General features: G+C 29.4%; 1 protein-coding gene across 1 annotated transcript in view; it reads right to left on the reverse strand.

Moving 5' to 3' along the window:
* Positions 1 to 1,458: 1,458 nt before the first annotated feature.
* The window catches only part of LOC112685997, a 32,614-nt gene continuing 7,004 nt past the window's right edge, over positions 1,459 to 27,068 (reverse strand). Inside the window, exons 2-4 of the mRNA XM_025558088.1 lie at positions 15,954 to 16,124; positions 7,760 to 8,976; positions 1,459 to 2,598 (exon numbers count right to left, since the gene is read on the reverse strand). Of these exons, the coding sequence (XP_025413873.1) occupies positions 1,777 to 2,598; positions 7,760 to 8,976; positions 15,954 to 16,065 (2,151 nt within the window). The 5' untranslated portion in view covers positions 16,066 to 16,124 and the 3' untranslated portion in view covers positions 1,459 to 1,776. The remainder of the gene's footprint in view (positions 2,599 to 7,759; positions 8,977 to 15,953; positions 16,125 to 27,068) is intronic.

Here is a 27,068-nt window from a genome sequence, read left to right on the forward strand (position 1 = left end):
TATATATATATATATTGTTCCGTATTTAATGAAAATTATTTTGTTACTCATTTTTTAATATGTACCTAATCATAGTAAAATCAAAATATTTTACTATAATATGTAAATATTAATAAATAATAATCAAATATCATTAAAAAAAAAAATCTGTGGGGGGGGTGGAAACCCCTTACACCCTCCCCGTAACTACGCAACTGAACCCTATACGTGCATACCCTATCCGTCTCGCGTTTTCAACTGATGTTTGTTACTCGTGCGTACTGTTTATTCAATGTTTTTCCAACGACAAACACGTGATAACCGGATTCATATGATTTTAGGACCGTGTTTTTGGGTTGTGTTACGTGTATACGTAATTATTATATTATGTACGTATATCCGTATGGGAAACAGCTAAATTCACTTATTTTTTAACATTCGTTTTTTTTTTTTTTTTTGTAAATATTTTTCGTTCTCTTTGTATTTAGTATGATAATTAAACACTGCAGTAATAGTAAAGTCGTGTCCTACGGGAATACGAAAAATTCGACAATCGCGTACGATGCGATATGATCGCTGTTACGGAGAACGGTCGTGTGCGGTGGCGGTTTCGTAGTTACATCCTACGCTGTGCATACGTAGTGCACTGTTTTTTTTTCTTTCTAACCGGTACCTATTTCGTGCAATCGAATTGAAATTCAATGATAAACTATTCGCTTGGCTAAACGTTAACCGTGCACCAATGGGCGTCCCCAGACATTTTTCTAGGGGGGGGGGGGGCAAAATTAATTTAAAAAAATAAATGAAAATTTTTTTATACATTTTATTTATAGTAAATGATTATATTTCGTCATTATTAAAATTATCAATTAAAACATTACTGACATTTATGTATAATGTACAATTAGAACATCACTCAAAAAATACATTAAGATAAAATAGTCCGATTATTATTAATGATAGTTTTCATAGATAGCCGTCAGCCGTGCGTTGACATAATATGTTATGGAAACTTAGTAGACCTATTTTTAGAAACTAATTTATCATTTGGAATTTTACCAATTTCTGTGGGAATAACATTATTCCAGGGGGGGGTAAGTGCCCCGTCTTGCCCTCCCCCCCTGGGGACGCCCATGCGTGCACCTTTAACACTACGAGACGAAACGCTTCCGACCGAAAATCCTATCGGTAAGCGTTTCGCTCCGCAACACACTTGGCGTGCTACAAACCCCATTATTAAACACAACAAGACGAACTATTGAAATAATATAGCGACTCGCGTGATACGAAAATCGTGCGGTAATATTTTAACGTAACGATTTCAAACAATATGGGTGATGTCGTTAACGGGGGGGGGGGGGGGGTACGTCGGACGAAACGTGAAAATCGCGTGCGAACGTGCTGTCGAAAACCAACCGAAATCTTGTTCGACGCACACGACTAAAACGCGTCCGATAAAACCGGTCGTACGGCCGGGGGGTGGGGGTGGGGGTGGGTGGGAAAGGGGCGCGCTCCGATTCGTTTCCGTCGATTCGTTACGTTTTAAATCGTGTTGCGACCGTCGGATTTATCGTGTTCGCGCGGGACACGGCGTAAATAGCTAACACAACCGTCGTACGACACTATCGTACACGGCGGGTGCGTGTGCACAGAAATGGTCCGCAAACGTTTCGCGTTCGACGAACGGCACATAACGTTTGCATTACGTTAACATGACGAAAACAAATCGACGTGTTCACGTTTACGGACCAGCTGCCCAAGGCACCCTGTTATGCGCACATCGACAGTGGCACGCGCTCAGGGTCGGCCACCGCAGCCGTCGCCGCGCGCCGTCGCCGACTGGCCGGGCGGCTGCGGCGCCTTGTCGTCGTTCGCGGCCGGCTGGACGGCCGGCAGTAACAGGCACGACTGTTTGCATCCCAGTATGCGCAGCTTGTTGTCCCGGCTGAGTCGCGGGCTTTGCGCGTGGACGGCGCCCGCCGCCGCCGCCGCCGCCGCCGCCGCCGCGGAGCACTGGACGCCGCCGCGCGACGGCGGCCCGTGATGGTGTCGCCGGTGATGATCGTCATCACCGATGCCGCCGGCACCACCGTCGCTGCACTGCTGTAACATGTCCGTGAACGTCTTGTTCTTGGCCGCCGGCGGTGTGGCCGTGCGCAACAGCGTCGGCGTGCGTATCCGGTCCAAGCTGTCGTCGGGCACGAAGCTGGCGTCGTCCAACCACGAGCCGGACAGCTGCTGCTGTTGGCTCTGCTCGAACTCACCCGAGTAGATGACGTTTATCGTGCCGCCGTGCATCTCGTCCGCGGACAACGGGGTGCCGCACTTACCGCCGCCGCCGCAGCATTCTTCCGTCATCCGGTGGTGACGGTGCTGGTGGTCGCCGCCCGGCCAGAAGGACGGCTGCCTCAGCTTGCGCTTCCACGGCCACTGCACCGGGTGCTTGCGCACGTACTTGTACAACGTCAACAACAGGAACCCGAGCACGACCACGAAGCACAGCGGACCCACCGTCGCGTATATGAAGAAGTCGATGTCCGCGTGCCGGTTGCTCACCACGGCCGCCGATTCCTCCATCGACTGCGGCTTTTGCGATTTCAGTGACATGAACCTCTCCACCTGCCCGCAGCGAATGGGTGCACCGAGAACAAATGACATGGCGTATAAATATTTTTCGGTGTTGACAGTGTTTGCTAGAGTCGCTGGGCGCGAGAAGAATTAGAAATCTTATACGACCTATATTATGTGTAACGCGAATCATATGCGATGTGTAAGCGAAATATTATAAAGCTTGCGTATTATAAAAAATTGAACGTCAGGTACGTGTACATAAATATGGTGAAATTAGTCAAAGCATGCTTAAAATATTTATTTCGATCGCAATGTACGATACTGAAACAATGCGCTTGTTTTGAATACGTTACGATGAACGGGAAACATTTTTCTAATTTATTTTAATTGAATGTTCCATTTTGTCATTTTCGATATTTTTTTTAGTTACGAGTTGTTATTTGTTCAATGAACTTTTACAAAGCTATATTATAAATCTAAAAACAATGAACGTTTGGTAAGCGGCGTTGAAATCATTAGAGTGAACAATAATTTATTTATTTATTTATTTAACATACAATACGGGCATGTACCCAATTTGCAATTAATGTTTAATACAATAATAATAGTGCTAGAGTGATATGCGGCGGAAAAAATATTTGGTAGATTTTTAAAAGAGTGAAAATGAGGGGTCAGAATTGGCAATAAACATGCAGCGTCGAAGTGGTTCATTTAAACCATAATTACTAGAGGAGGTTGGTATATTAAAAGTGATGTGTTGACGAGTAAAGCGAGGAGGAACATTTAAAGGAATTAGAGCGAGTAGGTTATGCGAGACGAGTCAATCTGTCCGTTTAATAATTTGTAAAGGAATTTAAGGTTAGCAACACGCCTTCGATCTTCCAGGGAATGTAGTTCGAGATGCTTGAGTACTTGTGTATAGTTATGAGGAGGACATTCAATATGCATAGAGTATGAGTATATATTTGGCATATTTTAAAAATGTATTTTGTACACGTTCGAGTATAATTGCGTTTTGAGCACTATTAGCAACCCAAATGACACAACCGTATTCGAGAATAGGTCTGACAAGCGAGCAGTACAGTGCATTAAGGCGATATGCTAATTTAAACTCCTATGTTATCCGTTTGATAAGACCTAAAATGTTGAGCGATTTACTGGCTATTATGACACGCTCGATATGGAAATTCAGGTTAAGTGTATGATAGAGAAATAATGCTGTTTTTAGCGTTATTTTCATTTAGTATTAAACAAGAATAATAATCAAACATCTTTCTGCAAGAGTAATTCTTGCGATTTCACTGATATGTTCTAATGTTTTAAACCTTGACGTCAACAAAGGCGTCGAATATCGAAATTGATTGAAAATTGAAAATCGAAAATGACTTAACGGTATTTGATTTTTTTTTTTTTCAATTTCAGTTTAAAAATACTTGTAATTGAAATTCAATTTCATTGATTAAATAAATAAATCTTCAATGTTTATGAACGTTAAAAAAAATTAAAAATCACATACAAGTGTGTATATGATATTCGTATATCTACGCCATATGATTTATTTTGATATTAGCTAATGTTTATATACGTATTACATCTATGTATTCATACTTAAAGCAAGTATAGCTTGGATTGGAATTGTTCTAGAAGTGTAACAAATTAGAATACAACGAAGAATATTTTTTCACACAAATACATTCTAACGCAGCTTTTTTTCTCCTGTTTTTCGTTTGATGCGTTTACTGAAAATTTATTTCACGGTATATATTGAATTTTTTTTACATAAGCACAAAATTGTAATCTGGGAATAATTTCATTGCCATCAAACATAACATTTTTTTCTTTTTACCGTGCATTTTTAACTTTTTTCCATACAGATAACTTAAAATGTGATTTTTTTTATGTTTTTTGATTATATGTATAAATTCATAATAGTCTGTTTTATGCGTTATTTATACAATTTTTAATGGCGAATTAAAATTTTAAAACCATATTATTAAATTTGCCAGTGTGGACGAACAACATAATTGGTCTTGTAGTGTACCCACCAACACGTTTAATGTTTTTTACACTATTAAAAAAAAACATTAGTTTTTATTTATAATATTTCTACTATGCAACACGCAGTATAGTAATAATTTAGTTGTTTCTCTATTTTTCAAATTGAGTATTTTTTTTTATCTTTTAAAACGCATTGTATCATTGGTGGACTTCACTACCCTAATAAGCACATTACTATATTACAATACGATCCAACATTAATTTATTTTTTTATATTCACGTGCAACTTTTTTTTTGTTTGTAAATATATTATTTAATAAACGAATAATTTTTTATTTAAGACGGATAACATTAAAAGTAGTTATCTCTACTTTTAATACATAAATATTTAATTTAATTTAATTTGTCAATGTAAATTAGTTAAGATGCATTTGGTTATTTTGTTTTATACAATACTGACTTTCTTTAATATTAACAAACGATCTTCGTGATTAAAAAGTGCACGAAACATGTATTCAATTATAAATTAGATTATTACTTAAAAAAAAAAATTAAAAAAAAAAAAAAAAATTGTATTGCGAAATACTGTAAACAGGCATTACTAAATATAGAGAAATTATTTAAAAATTTTCATTTATTCATTGATAGGCGTATGATCAAATTGTAAACCAACGTTACATTATTTTTATCATTGGGTTTGATTTAAGATTGGATTACATTTTTACAGGTCATCTGTATCCTGTATAATTTGATGAAAACATTTGACATAAACTTAACTGAGTATCTTAAAAAATATTTAATCGAATTAAATAGGCTGAAGGAGTTGAATATTTCATATTTAAGCGAATTATCGCGAAAAGAAAAATGCTCCGTTGGGAAAAGATAGACCCGGTTTCTTAATAATTTATTATTAATACCTCTTTTAAACAAAAAAAAAACTATTTCGCAGTACTTTTGCCATTTTCTTATTTGATTTCCATCAAACACTCCCGGCGTGCATTAGCGGTCTCTATCAATTTGCTCTCTTGTTTTTGTCAGCAACATCAGTGCTAGTGACATGAAGTATGATTCCGAAAGCAGCGAGTGACACAGCGAAATAATGCGTTTCCACATTAAGGAGGGGAATAGACCGTTTTATAAAGTAGGTCGCACTGGCTGATTTCAAACTCGGCAAATTACTATACTCGTGTACGGACGAAAAACGCTTGACAAATTCTGATCTCGTTAAATCGTCGTGCATTATGCATGGTGTGCACAATACGCATGTAAACGAATATGAATTGTGTGCATTTGATTTAGAGTTTGACGATAGTTTTTCAATTAATAACGTGACGGTGAAATTGTAAAGGGTACATTTCGTCGGCGGCAGTGAGCGGTTTAGAATGTTTAGTACTGCTGAGATAATCCGAAATATTTGTAGATAATATAACACGAAGCATGCTCAAAAACTAGTTTCCGTATAAATTAATATATATAATATTAATTAAATTATTATTATTATTATTTTAATTATAGTCAGACAAGCTTTTGTTTTTAATGGAAATTAATTAATTTTACGCTATCGACCTTATAAAAACATTGCTGTTAATTATTTAACCACAATACTTCTATTATTTATTTACTAATATAATATGTAATATATATACAATACATACAATATATCTACACAACCATAGCTTTTTTATTTTTATGAACTTGTTGACTGCTTTTAATATCACTCTACTTTTTTTTTTTGTATACTATAATTATACAATTACAATTTATCATATATATTTGTTTGCACACAAGTTTTAATTTTCAGCATGTCCAATTCGTTTTAATTTTGTTATTACTGTCATTTTGAAATGCACGCATGATGCACGTCACTATAAATACCGACGGTCTTTTAATTAAAACATTTTCAGTTAGGTTTTAATGTGGTATTTAATAACATATAAATGTTAAGCTGAAGCACTACATCGATATGATGGCTGAAAAAAAAGGAAAATCTATGAAATACTTCAATAATGGAAAAGTTCAGCAATTGATATTATCAAAGTTCGCGTTGAAAAAAATAACACTATCGAAAGTCCGCTGCCGTAAACGAGAAGTATTGATCAGACATGCCATACCAAATATTATGATACACCACAAACCATTAGCTGCGTATTATCACTTGAGTCAACCGACAAAAAACAGGCTCTTTAGTTACTTTGTTGGTCACAAAAATTAATTCGAGCGTCGGACGAAAGAACTAGAAAAAAAACTAATTCTGAAAAAGTTTTTTTACGATACAGGATATAAAGCGGTGTACGCAGTGTGTTATATTAATTAGTTTCGTTTATAGTACTTGGTTGTAAGTATACGGCTCTTTTATCCCGGCTATTAAGATTTTTCTTATGATATAGTTAGAGAACATGAGCAGTCGACCCAAAATGATTAAAACGTTAATTAAAATCTTAGGGAAGTATTACACCTTATACGTTTTATAATTTCAACGACACCCTGTGTTATATACCTATTAAAAACGATGATGCGAAAAATTCATCGTTCATTTATTTACCGCGTGTACGGGACAAATTTTTAATCGCGACGAAAAAACGTCTGACCACCGCGGATAACAATGATACTAAATGTTATTGTATGTGTATTTATATATTTTACCCGGTGAGTTTGTCCGAGCTATACTTGCATTCGCGGCGTGTATCGAAAACTCGAATTTAAAAATACGACGTCTAATAAACACCATTAATACACAAAACAAACTAGGCACGAACATGATACTTACGATTTAATATTGTTCAACTTGCTTATTACGATATGGGTATAAAATCTTTTAAAATGTCTACAGTATCTGTTAAATTTATGAGGAGTGAGAAGAAAAAACAAATCACGGACAAAGAGTATCGATCGGCAAAAAATAATATTACGCTTACGGTGTGAAATCCATTAGCTTTGTGCTATTATACTAACTATACCGCGACATTATCATAATGCTATGATTGACGACAGATGTTTTATCTGATTCGTCTTCAATCATTATAAACGTTACGTGTGTTGGATAATTTAATAAACAGTAAAATAACTGTTTAGCTGTCGGTTTTTTTTCTTTTTCAAATCGGTGTTCGCTGAAAATGCATGCACATCGCACGAACATCGTTTACCGTCGTCAGTCGGTCGGGTGGACGCAGTGTTAACGTTAATACGAATTCCACTTAATTACTTCACTGACCCGATATTCCTCCCCGGACAGTTCCATCAGCGTGGCGTTGGTCTCGACCAGGTTGTGCAGCGGGTCGTCGTCTTCGGCCATCAGATCGGGGACGGCCGCGACGGACGCCGATGACGACCTGGGCGAAGAGGACGAGGACGACGGTGACGCAGCGGCGGCTGCGGCTGCTGCTGCTGCTGCTGCTGATGCTGCGGCGGCCGCGACCGAGGTGCGTTCGGGGACGGGCACCACGCTCACGTTGACCATGAGGCGCGGCGGCACGACCAGCACGCGGTTGATCTTGACCTCGTCGTACTCCAACGACAACCTGGCCGCGAGGTTCAGCTTGAGGTACTTGGCGAAGTCGGTGCGCCGCATCTGAGCTACGGTCGAGTTGCCGGACAACAGCAGCACGAACCACCGGCTGGGGGTGTTTTGGTCCGCGGCCAGAACGGACGACGACCTACCACCACCGTCCGCACCGGCGCTCTCGGATCGCATGGCGTCCTCCAGCACGCGTTCTTGTTCTTCGCTCGCCTCGTCCCACCGTTCGAACAGGTTCTTGTTTCCGCCCACGACGGCCATACTCGCCGCTTTGGACGACGATGACACTGTCTTTGACAGCTGTCCACCGTCGCCGTTCTTTTGCAGGTACTCGGCGGCCAGCTTGTAGTAGCGCTTGGCCGAGGAAGTCGTGTCGTCTTTGTGGTCGAACCAGCTTTTCAGCATGTTGGCCATGACGTTGTCGTGGTTCAAGCCGGCTCCGCGGTTCCCGTTGCGCGTTACTGTCGTCGTTTCAGCGGCCGGATAGCGATCGGTCGTGGACGTTAGCGGCGATCGCGACGACGACGGTTGCTCGGTACTCGTGTGCACAACGTTCTCCCACGACTCCAGCGGCCGGTTGGTGGTGGCCGGATCCGACTTGATGGCCGTCACCGAATCGTTTCGCCGGTCCAGCGGCAGCGTGGCCACCGCCGCGGTCCGCGCGTTCCAGATCGTCTCGGCGGCTGCGGCGGCCGTGGTCGCCGACGCCACGAACACCTCGTGCTCGCCGTGCCGTCGCTGCGCGTCCGCCGGTGGCGTGCTGGAACTACCGTTGTTGACGTCCGTCAGGTTGCTGCCCAGGAATGCTCCCTGCAACGTGCTGGGCGTCGGCTCCTTCAGCGGGTTGGTCGCATCGTTCCTCGACGGCAATGTCACTTTGTCCCCGACCACCGAACCGGCGGCGGCCGCGTTAACTGTGAACGAAAAAAAACGAAATAAAATAAAAAAAATCGACGTCTCGCAATGTAATACGGACGTTGCGATAAAATATTGTTACGTGTGTCGCGTTTACGTTTTAATTGATCTGATGTCAAAGCCAAATCGGTGTTATTCATAACGCCCGTCGAATTTTAGATTGACGTTTTTCGTTTTAGCGATTCTTTTTTAGAAAAAAAACCACTCGACAATCAAAAAATGTATCTAGAAATAATATCTACGATCTTCAACCAACATCGGAAAATCAAAAACGCAGTAGGAGCCGCTTTTTAGGAACACTTTTGGACCAAGGCGAAATGTATCAATTAACCGATTGTTTCTAATATGCCATTGGTATTATTTATTATGAAAAAAAATGTATAATTTAAAAAAAGTATGTACTTGAAAAAAATAATGTATAATATTATGCTATGATTATGTTATGTAAAATATGTGTTTTTCGTTGTATGTTGTTTTACGTCGATTAACTTGATGATCATGGTTTCGTAAGAATAATGTTGCCCAAAGTCTTTTTCACCCGCACGGTGCTGGACTGCTATCCTGAGAAGACTTAGAGCTTCTACAATTTTTTTTCTTGGCGGGGGTGCTTCGCTGTTTTCTTCTTCATCGTCAATGCCCGTTCAATTATTTGAGAATTCATAACCGCATTACAGATATCTTCTTCTGTTGGAACCATACTTGTTAAATATTTAAATTTTAGTATTTAAATACTTTTCCTGTATTTTAAATACATTTGAAATACTTAGTTTAGTTAGGCTTTTCGATTTTTAAGAAATTACTTATCGTTGACGAGACAAGTGACAATTATAAATATTGTTATCGACAAAAAATATTTAAAAATATTAAGGGCAAAATAATTTTTCCCATTTATCGTAAATCTATTTGGCTATATTTTTATAGTATCCGTAGCACGGCGACACTCCGAATCCCAGTATCTCACATATTCACATACTCTGACACTCGTTATTCATTAATAATCGTTAAAATTAATTTATTAAGTTTGTCACTAGTCAATATTCACTAGAAATTAATGTAATGCTGGTTATAATGTTTTAAGAATTAAGAATCAGACAATAACAAAGCTTAAAAAAATGTATTTAAAAGTATTTCAAATATTTTTTTGAATATATTTGTATTTAAATACTTATTAGCAAAGGTGTTTAAATTTATACTTGAATACTTTTTAATTGAAGAATTTAAATATCTATTTGAATTACTTTGGAAAAGTATTTTTAACAACATTGGTAGGAACCTCTGCAAAATCGAGGTGTGAGTCCACATCGATCCAGTTTTTTTTTATTTTATATTTTTTATTTACTTTTTTTATTTTTTATTTATCCAGTATTTTCATACCTTTCTTCCGAGAGTTCGATAGGGTTCGATTGAAATGACATAATTATATTATAATGTATATTGTATGTATTTGCAGTACATTGGTTATCGCCAATTAGTCGTCGTCAACCTTGGCTCTAATTGTTTCAATAATCTGATTGATTTATAATGTTTTAATATACGACCGATTCGTCCCTAGACATTTTGTTTAAATAACGCTATTGTATCAATTATTCGTGTTCCTAATAGGCGGCTACTACAGTATAACAAATCCCGCAATCAAATATATGGTTTTTTGGTAGAAAACTAGAAATGGAATAAAGTCAAATGGACCAGTTTCTTCGATTTGAGAATAGACCTCCATTTTGTTCTAACAGTTTTGTAATAAGTACCTATACTATATTCACAATACTGTACAAGTACGCTATAAAATGAATATATTACATTGTTAATATGGAAATAGGTATATTTTGGTTTTGTTAAATTTGCGAAAATGCAATCCATCGACAGAGTATGCTATACATATATATATTAAGTGCCTGGTTATTACACGTACGCATTTGATGAAATAACAATGGACGATATCATATTCGATTATATGAATGCATTGTTTGCACGCACAACTTTTGGAAATATGTATTAGTGTATTATTATATTGCTGATGGTTTTATAGAAACTTTTACACTTATATTTCACTGCTCAACGGTCAATAACACTACATAATATATTACCATTGTTAGGTGCTTATGTGGATAAATAAATGTACACATGTTATTTTATTCAAAGGAGTTAACAAATATATGAAAAGTATTTCAAATGAACAGGTAATATTTCGTTCGCAGGACAGTTATGATTCTTTGGGTTTAAATTGAAATATGTAAATTACAATTTTTGTGGATTCTTATAGACGAGTTCCGGTTGTTTACATTGATATACGTTTAAATTTATTTTTATTTTAGTTTTTATAGTATTTTTATTATAAAAATATGATTTAAGAAAACAGCCAACAAAACATTTTCCCGTTTCAACGCTGAAGATATCAGTGTTTAGTTTTGTTAAATCTAAGTATATTTTTGAAAAGTAATTATCGTTTACAATTTTTTTTGTTTTTCGCACACTTTAAATAACGAGAACTTTTATAACTTCTGTTCATTTTCAGAATATTTAACTACATTTTTTAAAGCATTTGTGAATATTTTAAAAGAATTTCCTTAAAGATATGTTTAAGAAAGTTTCCATAACGCTCCTCAGAGTTTTTAATCTTATTAACATTCTTAATAGTCTGACAGTATACATTTAAAAGATTTTAATTCATTTTAAATTAAATGTTTATAATAATATACGTAATTTTGATTAATTGTAATAAATTATACTGTAATAAATATGTGCAAAATATGAATTTCTAATTTTCTATGTGATCCAGTTTGTGTCATTATATCTAAAACTCATAGTTTACTTGCTGTAAAATGAAAATTTCACATTTATTTCATAAAAATATTTAATTATTATATTGTATTATATTTATCAGGGATTAATATTATATGACAATATGCTTTGAAGAATGTTTTATTGCTTTGTAGCGTATATGTAATTACATTAAGAATTGGGCTAGGTAATATTAATTTTGTATTCCTAAAGAGTGTTCAAAATGCTGTATATTGAATATTGATTATAGCTTTTTAAAGTTATTTTAAAATTAATTTATAGTTTTTCAGAGAATTTTAAAAACTACTGAATAATTGTGAAATCGATTATACACCCTGTTTATATTTATAAAATTGTAGATAAGAAGGTAATTTCTTTTGTTGTCTTCCTGTAGTTAGAAAATATATAAAAATTATCATTTTATCAACATAATTAAGTTTGAGTTACGATAGAAATTTAAGCATTATTTATCTCAATTAAACATATTATAATAAGTGTATAAGAAAAATAATTATCAGGGCTCATAACTTCTAGCATTTGCATATTTTTTTTGAAAGGTCCTAGGGGTACCTATGTGAGCTATAAATTTGTTTTAGATAACCAAAAAGCTACATATTACATTTTATGTTGCATATTTTTGCATATTTCGGAGTATAAGTGCTATTTTGTTTTTTTTCGCTTTTTTTTTTTGCTTATTTTTGGATTTTTGTATGATTTTTATCATTGATTTTTTTAAAAAAATGTTAGTAGCCTAAACATTTTTTTCTTAAAAATAACTAGTAATTATAGTCATATTAATTGTTCATAATAGTAATTAATTCGTGTTAATTAATTTTTCTTATATAACGTATAAAATAATATCAGATAAACTATTTATACCTATACGGGTTTAGGCAACGCGCAATGTAGCGAGAGTGTACGCCCGAAACTCCGTAATCCCATCGATAAGGAAACCATTATAATTGTAGATAATTGTAGCTTGTACTGTAGTATTTTATTTTTATAGTTTCTAGGTATTCGGGTATTCCGATATCATTATCTAGAATCTAGATAATGATATCGGAATAATAATTATAATAATATATATTATAATAATATATATTATTATAAATAATAATAATAATATCTAGATTCTAGATATTCCGATATCATCATTCTCAGATTATTTACAAATTATTTTTCATTAACATTTTGCAATCGTTTCCGATTTTTCGTACTGTATGCATGCTAGTTCGTTTCGTGAATTCAGTATCCAATTTTTTTTTTTTTTTTTTTTAATAATAGAGAAGCTAAAATAATAAAATAATGTAATAAATAATAATAATAAAATAATAATTTTTATACACAAACGTTTTTATTTTTCCATATTTTAGTATTTTTAGTGCATATTTAAACGCTTATATGAATACTTTTTAGAGCATATTTAAGCGCTTATAATAACCTTTTTTAGAGCTATAAGTTATGAGCCCTGATAATTATATTTATCAGTATATTAAATAAAATATTTTTAATAAAATGTATAATTTTGACTTTTGAGTTTAAACATGAAATTTGAATAAAAAGTTAAGTTGATAATTTATTCTAATTATATGCACGTTTAAATAACTATGACATAATTTAATTATTTTTAGTTGAATATTTAAAATGTATGTGGTAGATGATAATTAATATATTTCTCAAAAATAATTGAATTACTCTATATATTAATTATTAGTTATTACCTTTAAATTGAAGTCAATAATATAACTTGACATTAGCTAAGGTTTCATCACGAGTAAAAATTATCGTAGAATACTTTACTATTTATTAATTATTTTATTTTAAACGTCAAATTTTAATTTAATTGATTTTTAATTTTGATTTCAACATTCAATTTATGATATTGACCCTCGTTTTAAAAAAAATAATTAAATTAAATTAACTATGTTTGTATCTAGGAGGACCTCATGTAGAAAATAATATTTTTACCAATACTTATACATTAACACCATTTAATTTTTTATCTGATTAATACGTTATGCGGTATATAATAATGTATTATTTATAATTGGATATATATATGTTACCGGCAATATGGATAATCCGGTACTTTGCAAAATGCCTAAAATCACTAGGCAATATAAATAATAAGAGCTTTGCCAAGGTATTATGTATAATACCAAACCTGGAGTAGGCAATGTGTTGAAAATAAACAAAATTGGGCATCGCCTATTACCAACGATTTTACTTATCGTTTATCATAAATGTGCATGCATGATTTAACGCAATAAAGATTAAGATTAAATTACTACTATAATAATAAATCTGAGCTAAAATATCGAACGTACTAATAATTTTATTATAATATTGTCATTTTCGTGTCTTGTTATGGTGTATAGTTATGGATACGATTTATATGAAGTCAAATTTTTATAACAAAATACAAATTTTTTTTTTTAAATTTGGCCACTCATACTAGTTTTTTAAGTTTGTAAGTCTAAGTGTCAAAATAAAAAATGTATTTGCCTTAAAAATAAAATTTTGTAAACTTCAAAATATCAATTTTCTACAACATGTTATAATAAGTAAATAGTAGTTTAAGTAAAATAATTATTTAATAGTAACAATATAGTAATAGATAAAAATTAAATTTTGTCTGCAATACAAGTAATAATATATGATAATTATAAGAATCATAATGTAATATAATATATAACACAATGTTTTGTACTTTGCCTAAAAAAATATTGGCACTTTGCATAATGCCTAGGCATTTTGCAAAATACCTGAATTATCCATATTAGCGGGAAAATATATATATATATTTGTATATATCAATAAAATGTAAATATTTTTTTTTTCATTGAATGTATTATTGAGATGACCCTGAAGTTACTATCAATGGTTTTCTCATATTAGGAGATGATGGAGGAGGAACTGATTTAACTTCATCTCATTGAAGAGACACGTGTGCGGACGTTACTCATTCCTAATAAAATAGATCTTAGAGGAGAAACGATTTAATGCAATAGGGCGACAGAAAATGGATCAGAAAATGTGGGAATTGGTCACTATATGCATTTTTTACTTTATGACTGGAATGAAATATCACGAGCTGCACGACTGCTGCACTATACCGGTCCCTAGACGTAAATAGTAAATACATTGGGGATTTTGAAAACTTTGATTAATGTTTGCAAGTTTTGTGAAGTTAACTCTAATTGATATTGAATTATAATTCTGTTATATTTCAGCAATTGCTGTATAATGAAACGAATTTATTAAATTTAAATATGTTATTTGTTTATAATTCTAAATATTTACATTATATGAATCTAAACTCAATGCCTCTACGTTTTTAATGGAACTACGTATTTTCAACATTATTATTGAAATTTTTATAATTTTAGTTAATTAAATAAATAAATTAATGAATATTTCAATTTTTAAAATTCAACTTTTTTTTTATTATTTTATACCAAAGTTCTATTTAATTGAATGAAATATTATTAAAATAAAATCAATCAACATTTTAAATGCTATTAATATTTATAAATAAATTAACATTATATTTTACACATTTAAATATTTCAAGAAAATTGTATTTTAATTATTTAGAAGAATCGTCTTCTTTCAATTTATTTTTATAATTAATAATCATTTTTATTATTATGAGATCATGAATATGATAATTATTCACAAACCAATATCTCACATTATTGCTTTCATAAAAATTAATTTTCATAATTTTCAATATTTTTTATTGTAATTAGTTTTAATTTTAGAGTATATTAAGCGAAATCGTAGATACTTCTATAACTTTAATTTTATTTGTTACCTTAGTAAATTTTTCCAAAATTATACTATCAGGTATCAGTTGTAGACATTTTATTTGTACTTTTATTTTATTTATACTACTATATTTTAAAATGTCCATTAGGTAATATAATCATTAGATTATCACGCGCGAAATCAAAAACTTTGTTAACGAAATATTTGTAATATTTACGTATGTATGGAGAATTGAAATAGCAATTAAAAATTCTGTATACTCATGTGTGGGATGAATAACGATCATTATTATTATATTCGACCTCTTATATGATTAAATATGGCGCGTTGCTGCGAATATGTCATTGTTCATGTACACGATGAAATTTACATAATAAACCTATACAGATTAAATGTGCTAAAATTCAATGAAATTTTGAATACGTACCATAAGCAGAATCAATGGATATCCATTGCACACAAATTAAATATATTGCTATGCCAATAGAATATGATGATTGGTGACTCGAAAACATCTGGCAATGTTTGGTTCTCTTCATTTTAAATTATAATTTTGTAATTTTTTTTGTTCCGTGTTATGTTCTCGATCTTGTTACATCTGAAATAATTTACACATTATCTCATCATTGTACTCGTATAGAAGTCACGGTATAGAATACAATTTTAAAACAAATGAGGTGGTATTATGTATATATATATATATATGTATTTGTAATGGTTACTTATCTACTTATATTTAATAGATTAGAATATTATATGTTTTATATTCTAAATTCTTCATGTTTATGCTATTGAGTTTCGAATAATGAGCTTTGAATAATACCAAAATCCTAAGTTTTGTATTTATATACATTTATTTTAATACATTAGTTTTATACAAACAATCTCATCTTAGTTGTAAGAAATCGTGATGTGTAAAAACGAATATACTTGTCTCATATGGGCCATAAAAATACTTTCAATAGTCATTATTCACCAACTGTGTACTATTTACTACATTAACATTCATACATTCATTATATAGTGCTCAAAAAGCATTACTCGTGTCTCTGATACCCAACAAAATGTTATTTTAACAATAAGTGATTCAGTGGTTATTTTCATTGGTATGTGTTTTTGTTCACAGCGCTCCGGGTAGTTTATAAATGTTTTAATGCGACAATTTTTGTTGCCATATATTATAATAAAACGAATAAACAATAAATACTGAACTGCGTTTATTGTATGGTCTCTTAGAATAGCTAATTATTTTATTTATAATATTTGTAAACACTTAACACGCTCTAATTGTAAATCGTAATTATCAACTTAACAATTAACTGTTTAATATGCAAGCTAATAAATTATACTCACATTTGCAATATTAACTATAAACTAAGAGCCCCCTACACAGTTCTTTAAATAATACATTATACCTTTCAATGACATTTTTCCATGGTATAATGTTATAGCATACCAACAGTAATTTTTTCTTATACCAAATAGTTATTGATTAAAAAAAAACATATTCCCAATTACATTTTGTAATATATTGTTTTACCATCAATTCATCACCCTTTGAAACAATATTTTTTTTTGATAGCAAGATGACCTGTACAAGTATAATAAAAACAATAGTTTATAGCTATGGCTTTATAGAATTTTTTTTCTATATTTTTATAGTATACGATACACCCCCGATGATTAGATAATTTATATTTTCAAAACAACTTTACTTTTAACGTGAAGTGGACTTCAAATAAATAGTTGCGTTTGACGTCATTAGTATCCTTGTCTATACAGGTTTGTGGCTTTTAACTACCCATTGCGTGCTTTCAAATATATGGTGCGTTCGATATTCAATATTATTTCTTGCGAATACGTTCACAATAATAAATCACCACTTTATTTTTATAGCTATACAAGCTTTCGGATAGGATCTTATTTATATGGTCTTCCTTTTGTTATTTTTCTTATGCACGCATATTCGTCTAAGATGGAAGAAAAATAGTCATATTTTTTATTTCCTATGCAAACATGTATCCATTATCGCATAAAATGCTTTTACTTTTGATCTTGAAGGTATACTATATAATTTATTTTTTTATACTCTGAATCATATGAATACATTCTACTTGACATTGTTATAATATAAAAGTTGAAGTTATTGTTGTTTATATCATGTACATTTTGAAATTGATATCTCTTTAGAGTTTTTTTTCCATGAAATACGATTTCAAAAATGTTATTATGAAAAATATTTCATTGTCACACTAACTTTTATCAATTCGTTTGAATTACTTTTTTAAATATTTTTTTATGATTACAATAAAGTATAGTATAACATTATTTAATAGCCTACATTATTAAGAAATTATAATTGAACATTTAAGGATTCTGTCATTCGCAATATATGCTTTTCTTTAGGTTTTACTTCGAATTATAAGAAAATTGTAAATTAAATTATATAATCAATCATAACATATAAGTTTTTTTCAAAAAAGTTCTAGGTAGTTATAAGCAATAATAATTTCATAACAAATACTTGTAGATTTTCAATAAAGTATAATTAATTTATAATGTTTGAAAATAATTTTAAATACAAATTATTGTTATATTTATAACCATGTCATGTACAAAAAGTTCCATTAAGTATAAATGATTAATTACCAGGTAGAAACATAATTTCTTAACAAACTCAACCCTTTTCGTAATTAATAAATAAATATACAAAGTAAAAAGAACAAAGTTAAAAGTTTTACTCCTTGGTCTTTAACCTCTAAATTTTTTACTAAATTAAAATTAGTATTAAAATATTTACATACCAACACATAGGTATAATAATTAGTTATAATACTAAATAGAGATGATTTAAGATTGTTAACAAAAATCAAAGGTATTTGTGAATAAGTATAACATACATTTTCAAATATATTTGATCCTAATAATATAGAACCAATGACCAATTTATTCACTGAGGTTCATTATGATCGGTGATACGTGATTTGATTTACAAATATATATATATATATTACTAAGCAATTGTCCACTGAGTATTTATATACTCACTGCAACTATTTAATTGTTTAAAAATATTATATTTTTTATGATTTTTTTAAATATTAATTTGACTAAAAAATAATGAATTTTTATCGATATTTTTATGTCTTACGTTTACCATTATAATTATAAACAATTAAATATTTGCAGTAAATATATAAACGTAGGACATAAGAAAATCTTTGATGTCAGCAAATAACTAATTTTAAATTTCTTCATTATTTCTTAGTCAAATTAATAATTAAAAAATATACCGATTTAATGAATTCAACTATTATATACTCTTATTCTGAATAGTATTTTAATTAATGCTAAAACTGTTTAAACATATTGGTCATTGATTTGGGTAATGATAGCTATGTACGTTAGACAGAAATACGTTGTTCAATTAATGGAAATTTAATATTGGACATAATATTTAAAACTTTTAAATTGACGATCTGAAACAAATATAATACATAAAGCCATATCTAAACTATAATGTTATATGGTTTTATAAATTTATTGTATCTTTAAAATTATTAAAATTTTTATTTACTTTGTATACTATTTATATTTATACTTAAACCTGTAATAATCAGGTTAGTTTTTGATTTTGATTTGCCTTTTTATGTAGTATAATAATTTGTCATTACTCACTATGCAGTTTATAATGTGTTTTATATTTAAAAATTAAATAAATATGCTGTGATTATTATTTTTCGCACTTACATTCCATAAGTAATAGAGTGATATGAGTTGAGTAATATTATGTAGTTACACAATATGACATTGCTGTACTGGTGTGCTTTCAATTGTTTTTAAGAATGATGTAATTTATTCGTTACCCTGAAAACTGGGATAATCACTACGAAATTAACGTTTTTGAATTCCATTATTTCCGTACAATGTGTTATAACAATATTTTAAGCTAACGAATATTATTATTTTATAATGGCTTTACATATTTTACACTATGGTGCTGGCTCACTAAGCATTCTCACTGGCTTGTGGTATTGTAAATGTGTGATACTGTATTTCTATTATTCCGACGCAAAATATAGTGAGTTAATCACCACATGTGTTCACCAATTTAGATGTTGGTAATATTTACTACGGAACACATTTTAACTAAAGATAATTTAATTTTGTATATTTATTATTATCTTAGAAACGAGTTTTTTTTTTAATATTTTAACAACTTTATTCTTATGGCGTATATTTTTATTTATCAATATTTATAGAAACTAATTTATATAAAAATATCTATAAGAATTCATTCTATAATACTGGACATAATATTTCATCTATTATATATATTAAATGAGTCGCGATTTTATTGAATTTATATATAACCGACGATGAATTAATTTTTAATTTGAAACCAGTCGTACTTTACAAATATAATTATACTCCAGGCAAAGTATTTATCTATTTATTTCTATGTTTAAATTATTTATTTATTTTTATATATATTTATTAAAATGAATTCTTAAGTGGAATTTGTTATGGTCGTTTATTATTATAATGATATTTCTAATTTTTTCAATTTGTTTCTAAAATGTATTTATTTAATGACAGTGGGATAAGGTGTTTCTAGTTTTATTTTAAAAAATAAATTTTCTTTTTACATATTACACATATTCTTAATATTACAAAAATATTTTAGAACAGAGGTCATCAACCTTTTCAAAAAAGTGAGCTATATTTGAAATTTCAAGTCCCTAGCGATTGAAATTCTGGAGAATTTAGGTCTTTAGGAAGAAATTTATTTGATGAGCAAAAAAAAAAAAAAGGTCTACGCGCCTAAGAATAATTAACATATTTATTGTTCTTTCATAATAATAATAATCTAATATTCCCACTATCCGATTATTTATTACGTGATCGACCTGTTTTCCTAGAAAGATCGACCAGTTGATCGCGATCTACTGGTAAACGTCCCCTGTTTTAAAACCATCATGATATAAATATATTACTACAATTGCTCGATAGTAGATTTTTTAATATAAATCATTGGTTTTAGGTAATAATTATTGGGTACTTTCATTGTATTTACACAAAAAAATTAAGTTATACATTTTAGTATAATATAAATAGATAATAGTGTCAGTGACGTAGCGTATCCACGCGTGCGTGTGTGTGTCTGTGTGCATACAGGTATAAGTCGATTAAAACACACACGGTCGGTTGGACTCGAGTATGTGTTGTTGAGAGAACCCGTGTGTACCTATATGTATAGTGCTGCTGCTGTAAGCACCAGATAATAATCCCAGTGAAAATGCGAATTACTTCGTTACTATGGGAACCGTCGAAATCGATAGGAACATGTTTTACGGCACATTGCGTTCGTATATTGTTATTATTATTATTAGGAATCAAGAACTGCGTAAACAGATTTTAAATATATTTATATATAAATGCATGCAATTGCACCATCAACATTTTCACCTGGACAACGTGGAAATAATTTAATGAGACAGAACATATCCGTACACAAAATGTTTGGAAGTTAGAAGAAAAATCATATATACCTATACGTGGGCAGTGAAATAGACATGATTTCATTGAGGAAGAGAAAATCAGCAGGTCTCTTTGGGCATTTAACCGCACTATAGGCTCATCTGATAAATAGAGTTTTTATCAATTCATAAACGGTTGGTGCCGTTATTATTTCAAAATAATATTATATTTTTAAGTGTAATGCACCACAATATTAGTTATATTAGTTTGTACGATTATCATTCATGCCTGCAAGAGGTTCATATAATATTGAAAATTAAATAGGTTTATAAAATTATTTATACCTACTTCACTTCATCTATTTAATTCCATCGCCCTTTTTATATGCCCAATGTAAGATCGAAAAATTATAGTTGTTCAAATATTTCTTAAAAATAATAAATAACCACGCACTTGAATAGACATACTATTTGCTCAGCAATCTCGGTAAAATACGTGTGGTCGTCCAATCACGAAATCGACGGTTTCGTATAATAATAAAAATCTTGTGAGTGCAAAATCTACGAAAATCGTTATTCATCAGGCGTGCCGTGCTTATAAATATTAGCAATCCGTGCAAACATCGTATGTGTTTTACGCATAATCCGCTGTCACACACATTGAATCGAGTTCGAAAAACTTTGAAACATTTTCGGGGCGTATCTATAATGTATAATATATTAAACGTACGACGTGTGAGATGCACGTTTCTTCTTAAACCCGGTCCTTGTGATTAAGAATTTTATCGATGTCACAGCTGAACGAGACAACATTTGAAAACTAAATGATGGCTATGGCAAACTTCAGACAAATCGCAATTTTTTCAACTTAAAGCTAGTCTCCAAAAACACATGGGCAATTTAATACGAAATCTCGAACGTCGCTGGTACAAAGATATACTCAGCATGCACGATTTGAATGTTAACGTAATACATACATCTCGAATGTGCAGGTTACGCAAACAATTTTCCTACACTGTACATTGAAGTTGCATTTCTTCGATACAAATTTACGTATTTTACAAATAAATGAATTAGAAATATTAAAATGTATTATTTTTTTTTTTTAAAGACATAAAACAATAAGATTATGGTTAAAAAGTAAATTGAAGTGTTATCATCGTAAGCACGTAGTAAAAAATTAAACGTCTTTGGTTATAAGACTACGACGAATTTGTAAACAGTACGTTGTATAACCCGATAGTTAAAAAAAAATAATAATAATAATAATAAAATAGAACGTGCTATTCATTTTGATTTTCAAACCAAGCACAGCTTGTTCAAATTGATCTATCGTGATTTTTTTTTTCAATTATCAACACTTTTGGTTTTTAATTAACTTTCTTTTTAAGAAAAAAAATCTCCGTTCAAAAAAATATAAGTGTGACATACAACAGAAGAAAAACATAAGACATTTTTTTTAATCATTTTCTCGAAACGTCAATTACTTATAGTGTTGGAAAAATAACTTTAATGGTAAATACAAAAATAATTGATAATTTTTCATTTAGAAACATATAACTGAAAACCGAAAGACGTTTATGAAAATGCACGGATATATAATATAATAATAAATTATAAATTATATATAATTTATTTATACATATAATAACATAAAAATTTAAGATTAAAAGTCATAAAATTTAAATATAATTTTAATGTTTAAAAAAAAGGAGACGATAAAATATATTTATTTATTACGGAATATTGCAATTAATTTTTCAAAGTTAAAATATTGAAATACTGCGACCATGTTTTAATGTTTCATCATTAATTTGTTCGTTAGAAATACTTATAAAAACTGTATAGTTTTGTTGATTATAAGTAGAAATAATAATAATTATAATTTGGCTTTTAAGTTATTCATGTTTTAATGTAAGCTATTCAAATAGTTATCACTTTTGTAACACGGCGAAAAATATAGGCAATTTAGGTACACAAAGTAAAATAAATAAATTAGTTACTTTATTTATAGGCTTCATACTCTTACAAATAATCAAAATACAAATAATAAGAAATATCAAAGACGGAAATAATTTTGTACTTGATATATTTAAAATACAAATACAATTTAGGCATAACATTATATTTTATCTTTAACAGAATAATAAAAACTCGTTTAAACAAACTTTTATTATGGTATTAAAAGGTGTTGCGAATACATATTATTATAATATTATATATTATTAAAACAAAAACTAATATAATTATTTATTTTAATATAATTTTGTTCTAAATATGTAAAATAAATAATTTAGATCATGTTGTCTAAGTTGCAATACTGGAAGTTACACATACAAGGCAATAGTTTATTTAGATAACTCAAAAAAACGGTATAAAATATCGTGCTGCTCAGTAAATACATATACGTACAAATCATTGAAAATATGAAAACTAATTAATATATTGTACTGAAGACTTCTAACAAATATATTAAAAATAATGTGTAATAATGTGAACGTGCGTAATTTTTGAGTTGATTATAACTATAATAATTATAAAAATTATTTTTATTTAATATCTGTTTTTATTTTTTATTGATGTAAAGGTTTTAAAAATCAGTTATTATAAGACGTAATATAAATAAGTCGATAGTTATTATAACTTATTATTTTCGATTTATTTTACTACTCAGGTATAGTGTAAAAATATATAATACATTTATTATTTCAGTGACATTTATATGAGTATTTGTGTAAATAATTGGAAAGCCGTAATAATAAATTACCTGTACAATTTACTTTTAAATTAATTCGTTGTTTTCAAATTTCAAATACTAAATAATATCAATTTATGGCCATGCCAATAAAGTAACAGAATTGCTTATCATTTACCAATCACTTTATAATGTATTATGTATAATATTTATACATGTTTTTATATATGCCTTTCTAATCTTACTATACTTTGGCAGTTTAAAATAATATTTTAAAGAGTAAATTAAAATATTTTTATTTTGATTATTAATATATTGGTATTCACTAAACATCGATTAGTTATAAGAGTAACATTTCCAAACAAAAATATATAGTTAAATATTTATTTTTTTTTGTGATGTATTTTCAAAATTTTTAAAATGTTATTAAAGCTAATGAATGGCTAATGTATAAAACAGTTTTGTAACAGATACCAAATAGAACCTATTACGTAATACACACTTTAATTTTCTTATTAATTGGTTTATTACACTTCACAAGAGTTAATATAAATTCGATAAAAAAACGTTTCATTTTTGTATTGTATATTATTTTTAAAACTTATAATAAATGTTTGTTTTAAAGAAAAAACTTCTGAAAACGTAACCAATTTATATATATTTTTTCACGACTGCTTAATAATAGGTATTATTTACATAAAAAGTATACCATAAATCGTTTTCTTTTAAAATATTAATATTTTATTCAACAATGTTGGTGTTTAATATTTAAAAATTACTTGTCATTATGTAAATCTTTAGTAAATCTTTAGTCATTACATCGAGCATCAATAACACAAAAAAATATAATGTACTACGTGAAGCACTTTTTTTAATAAACTATCATATTTCTAATATTATTTTGCTTTCCGATTCATATTGAAAGACAAACATTAAAAAACTTAAATTTAATTATCTAAATATCGATTTTTAACAATAGTAATAATTTTTTCAGATCTTTTATTATCTTATATGACGTAACACAATCAGCGTTCAAATGGCTATTATCGATAGATGATTTTATAAATGGAAATATTTCTATTATAAAAAAAATATAGACATATATTATTATATTCATCAGCATACTACTGTATTTGTGAAATATGCAATTTATTGTTTGATCATAAAATAACAAAAGAAATTAATATATTATTCATAATGCAAAACACTTTTTTACATTTTTTTTGCACCTGAACTAATTACCATTTAAGTCTAATGGAAGTATGTTTACTATTTAATTTACCATCTAGATCAGTGGTACCGAAAATATATTGACTTAAAACTTCATAAGAATTAAAACTTTATTTTTTATCGTATCATGTTTTTGTTTTTAGCGATCTAATTTATAATGCCGATAAAAGATAATGTATAGCTCAGAATTCAGATTCTTCATATTTGCGAATTGAGTCTACTATGATATTCAGTTCTAATTATGATTTTTTTATTGTGTATTGTATAAGAGGTCATTAGATATAGCATTGAGTTAATTCATATTTAACCATACTAGATGTAATAAACATATATTATAGAATTTTATATTCATTATTTTATGTATATGAAATTATACGTATCGATTATACATATTCGATGTATTATGATGAACTCTTATACGATTTATATTTGCATTGTATTTTGCAATTGCAAAATTATTTATTAGGAACATTTTTCGGAATTCATAATTTTCGTTACTATAGTATTATTTATATACAAATCACTTAAAATGTATAAAATCCTACTCTTTCCTAATAAGTTATATAAATCTATTATGTCTTTTAAATTAATTGGATTGACAATTATTATTGGAATACTTAAAATATGAAAGAATTCAAAACTATTTGTGAGGATTTTAAATTGCATTTATTTTTTTGGATTTAACTACAACTGTTATATCTGTATAGAAAAATTTTTGTAACTAGTATGAAGGTTTGACATATTTTATAGAGTTATTTTAATTAAAACGATTTGTTTGTGTTAAAGATTTTGTGTCAGTTTAGTACTGTAATCACTTGAAAATAAAAATGACATCTGTATTGGAAAATAAATTGGTCTCCATTTTTTTAAAAGTCATATTACGTCCATTTTTTTGATTACTCTGATTTTCAATTAAAAAAACTATGTATTTTTAAAACCTTGATCGATTGAGGATGTTCTTCTTTTTGTAAAAATAAATGTACATTTTCAAAGTTTAACTACTTGAATTATTAATTTATTATACTTTAAACTCGAGCTTAATAAGAATATACAGAGTTTATCTCAGAGGTAACCTTTGCGGGCTAAAAAAGTTCGTATATTTTAAGTTGGAACTGTATTTAAATTAAAATATAAATCTTTAAACAAACTGTACTATTGTAAGTTATGTACAATTTATCGTTAATACACATGTATATTCTTGTGGTATTCATCTGTATCCCATATAATTATTATAGATACCTTATTTTTTCATGATTCAGTACATAAATTCATTATTTTTATAAATATCGGTCAACATTTAAAGGTAGAATGCCAGTTTTTGATATTTATTGTGAAATTCATAAATTTAATAAAATTATTTCATGCGAAAAATACAATAACAAATGAATATCTAAAAACAATATAATTTAGCAGTATTAAATTTAATATTCTACTAGGATTTATTAATTTAAAAAAATCTGAGGTATTTTAATCATTCTACTTTTAATACACTACAATGATCGCGTATATTTATTTGTATTTATATTAAATAAACATAGTTAGGTGCAGAAATTATTTAAATTTTTTTGAAAATAAAAGTTTTTCATGTTTCGAACAAATATTTTCTCATTAATTATATTAATTCGTATTATAGTTTAGATTAATTAACCATCAACAAGTATTTCTATGAATAGTTTGTTCTAAATAAATACATAATTTATTTTCTACAAATAATTACATATATAATAATAAATAAGATGAAAATGTTTTAGAAAATTCGTTTGTGTAGTAAATACAAATTTAATATAAATAATTTATAATGCAATTAAACTTATAAATAAAATAATTGAATTATTTATATAATAAAATTAAATTGAGCAACATTTTTTTTGTATTTATTATTATCTAAATTGAACAATATTTTTAAATATTCTCCCTCTGCTAAATTAATTAATTATTATTTATAAATTTTTTTGTGTCTGGGGTGAACGCAGGAAAAAAAAAAAGTTAGGAAGAGAGATTTGGAAGTATAAAAATCTAAAATGTTGATAATAGTATGCTTACTCATTATATGATTTATATATTTTTATATATTTTATATATTTTATTTGCAAGTCTCATGAAAAAATTTGAAATAACTATTTAATTTTTATTAAAT

The sequence above is a fragment of the Sipha flava genome, unplaced genomic scaffold (assembly GCF_003268045.1).
Source record: "Sipha flava isolate LNK unplaced genomic scaffold, YSA_version1 2_pilon_pilon, whole genome shotgun sequence".
Taxonomy (NCBI): Eukaryota; Metazoa; Arthropoda; class Insecta; order Hemiptera; family Aphididae; genus Sipha; species Sipha flava.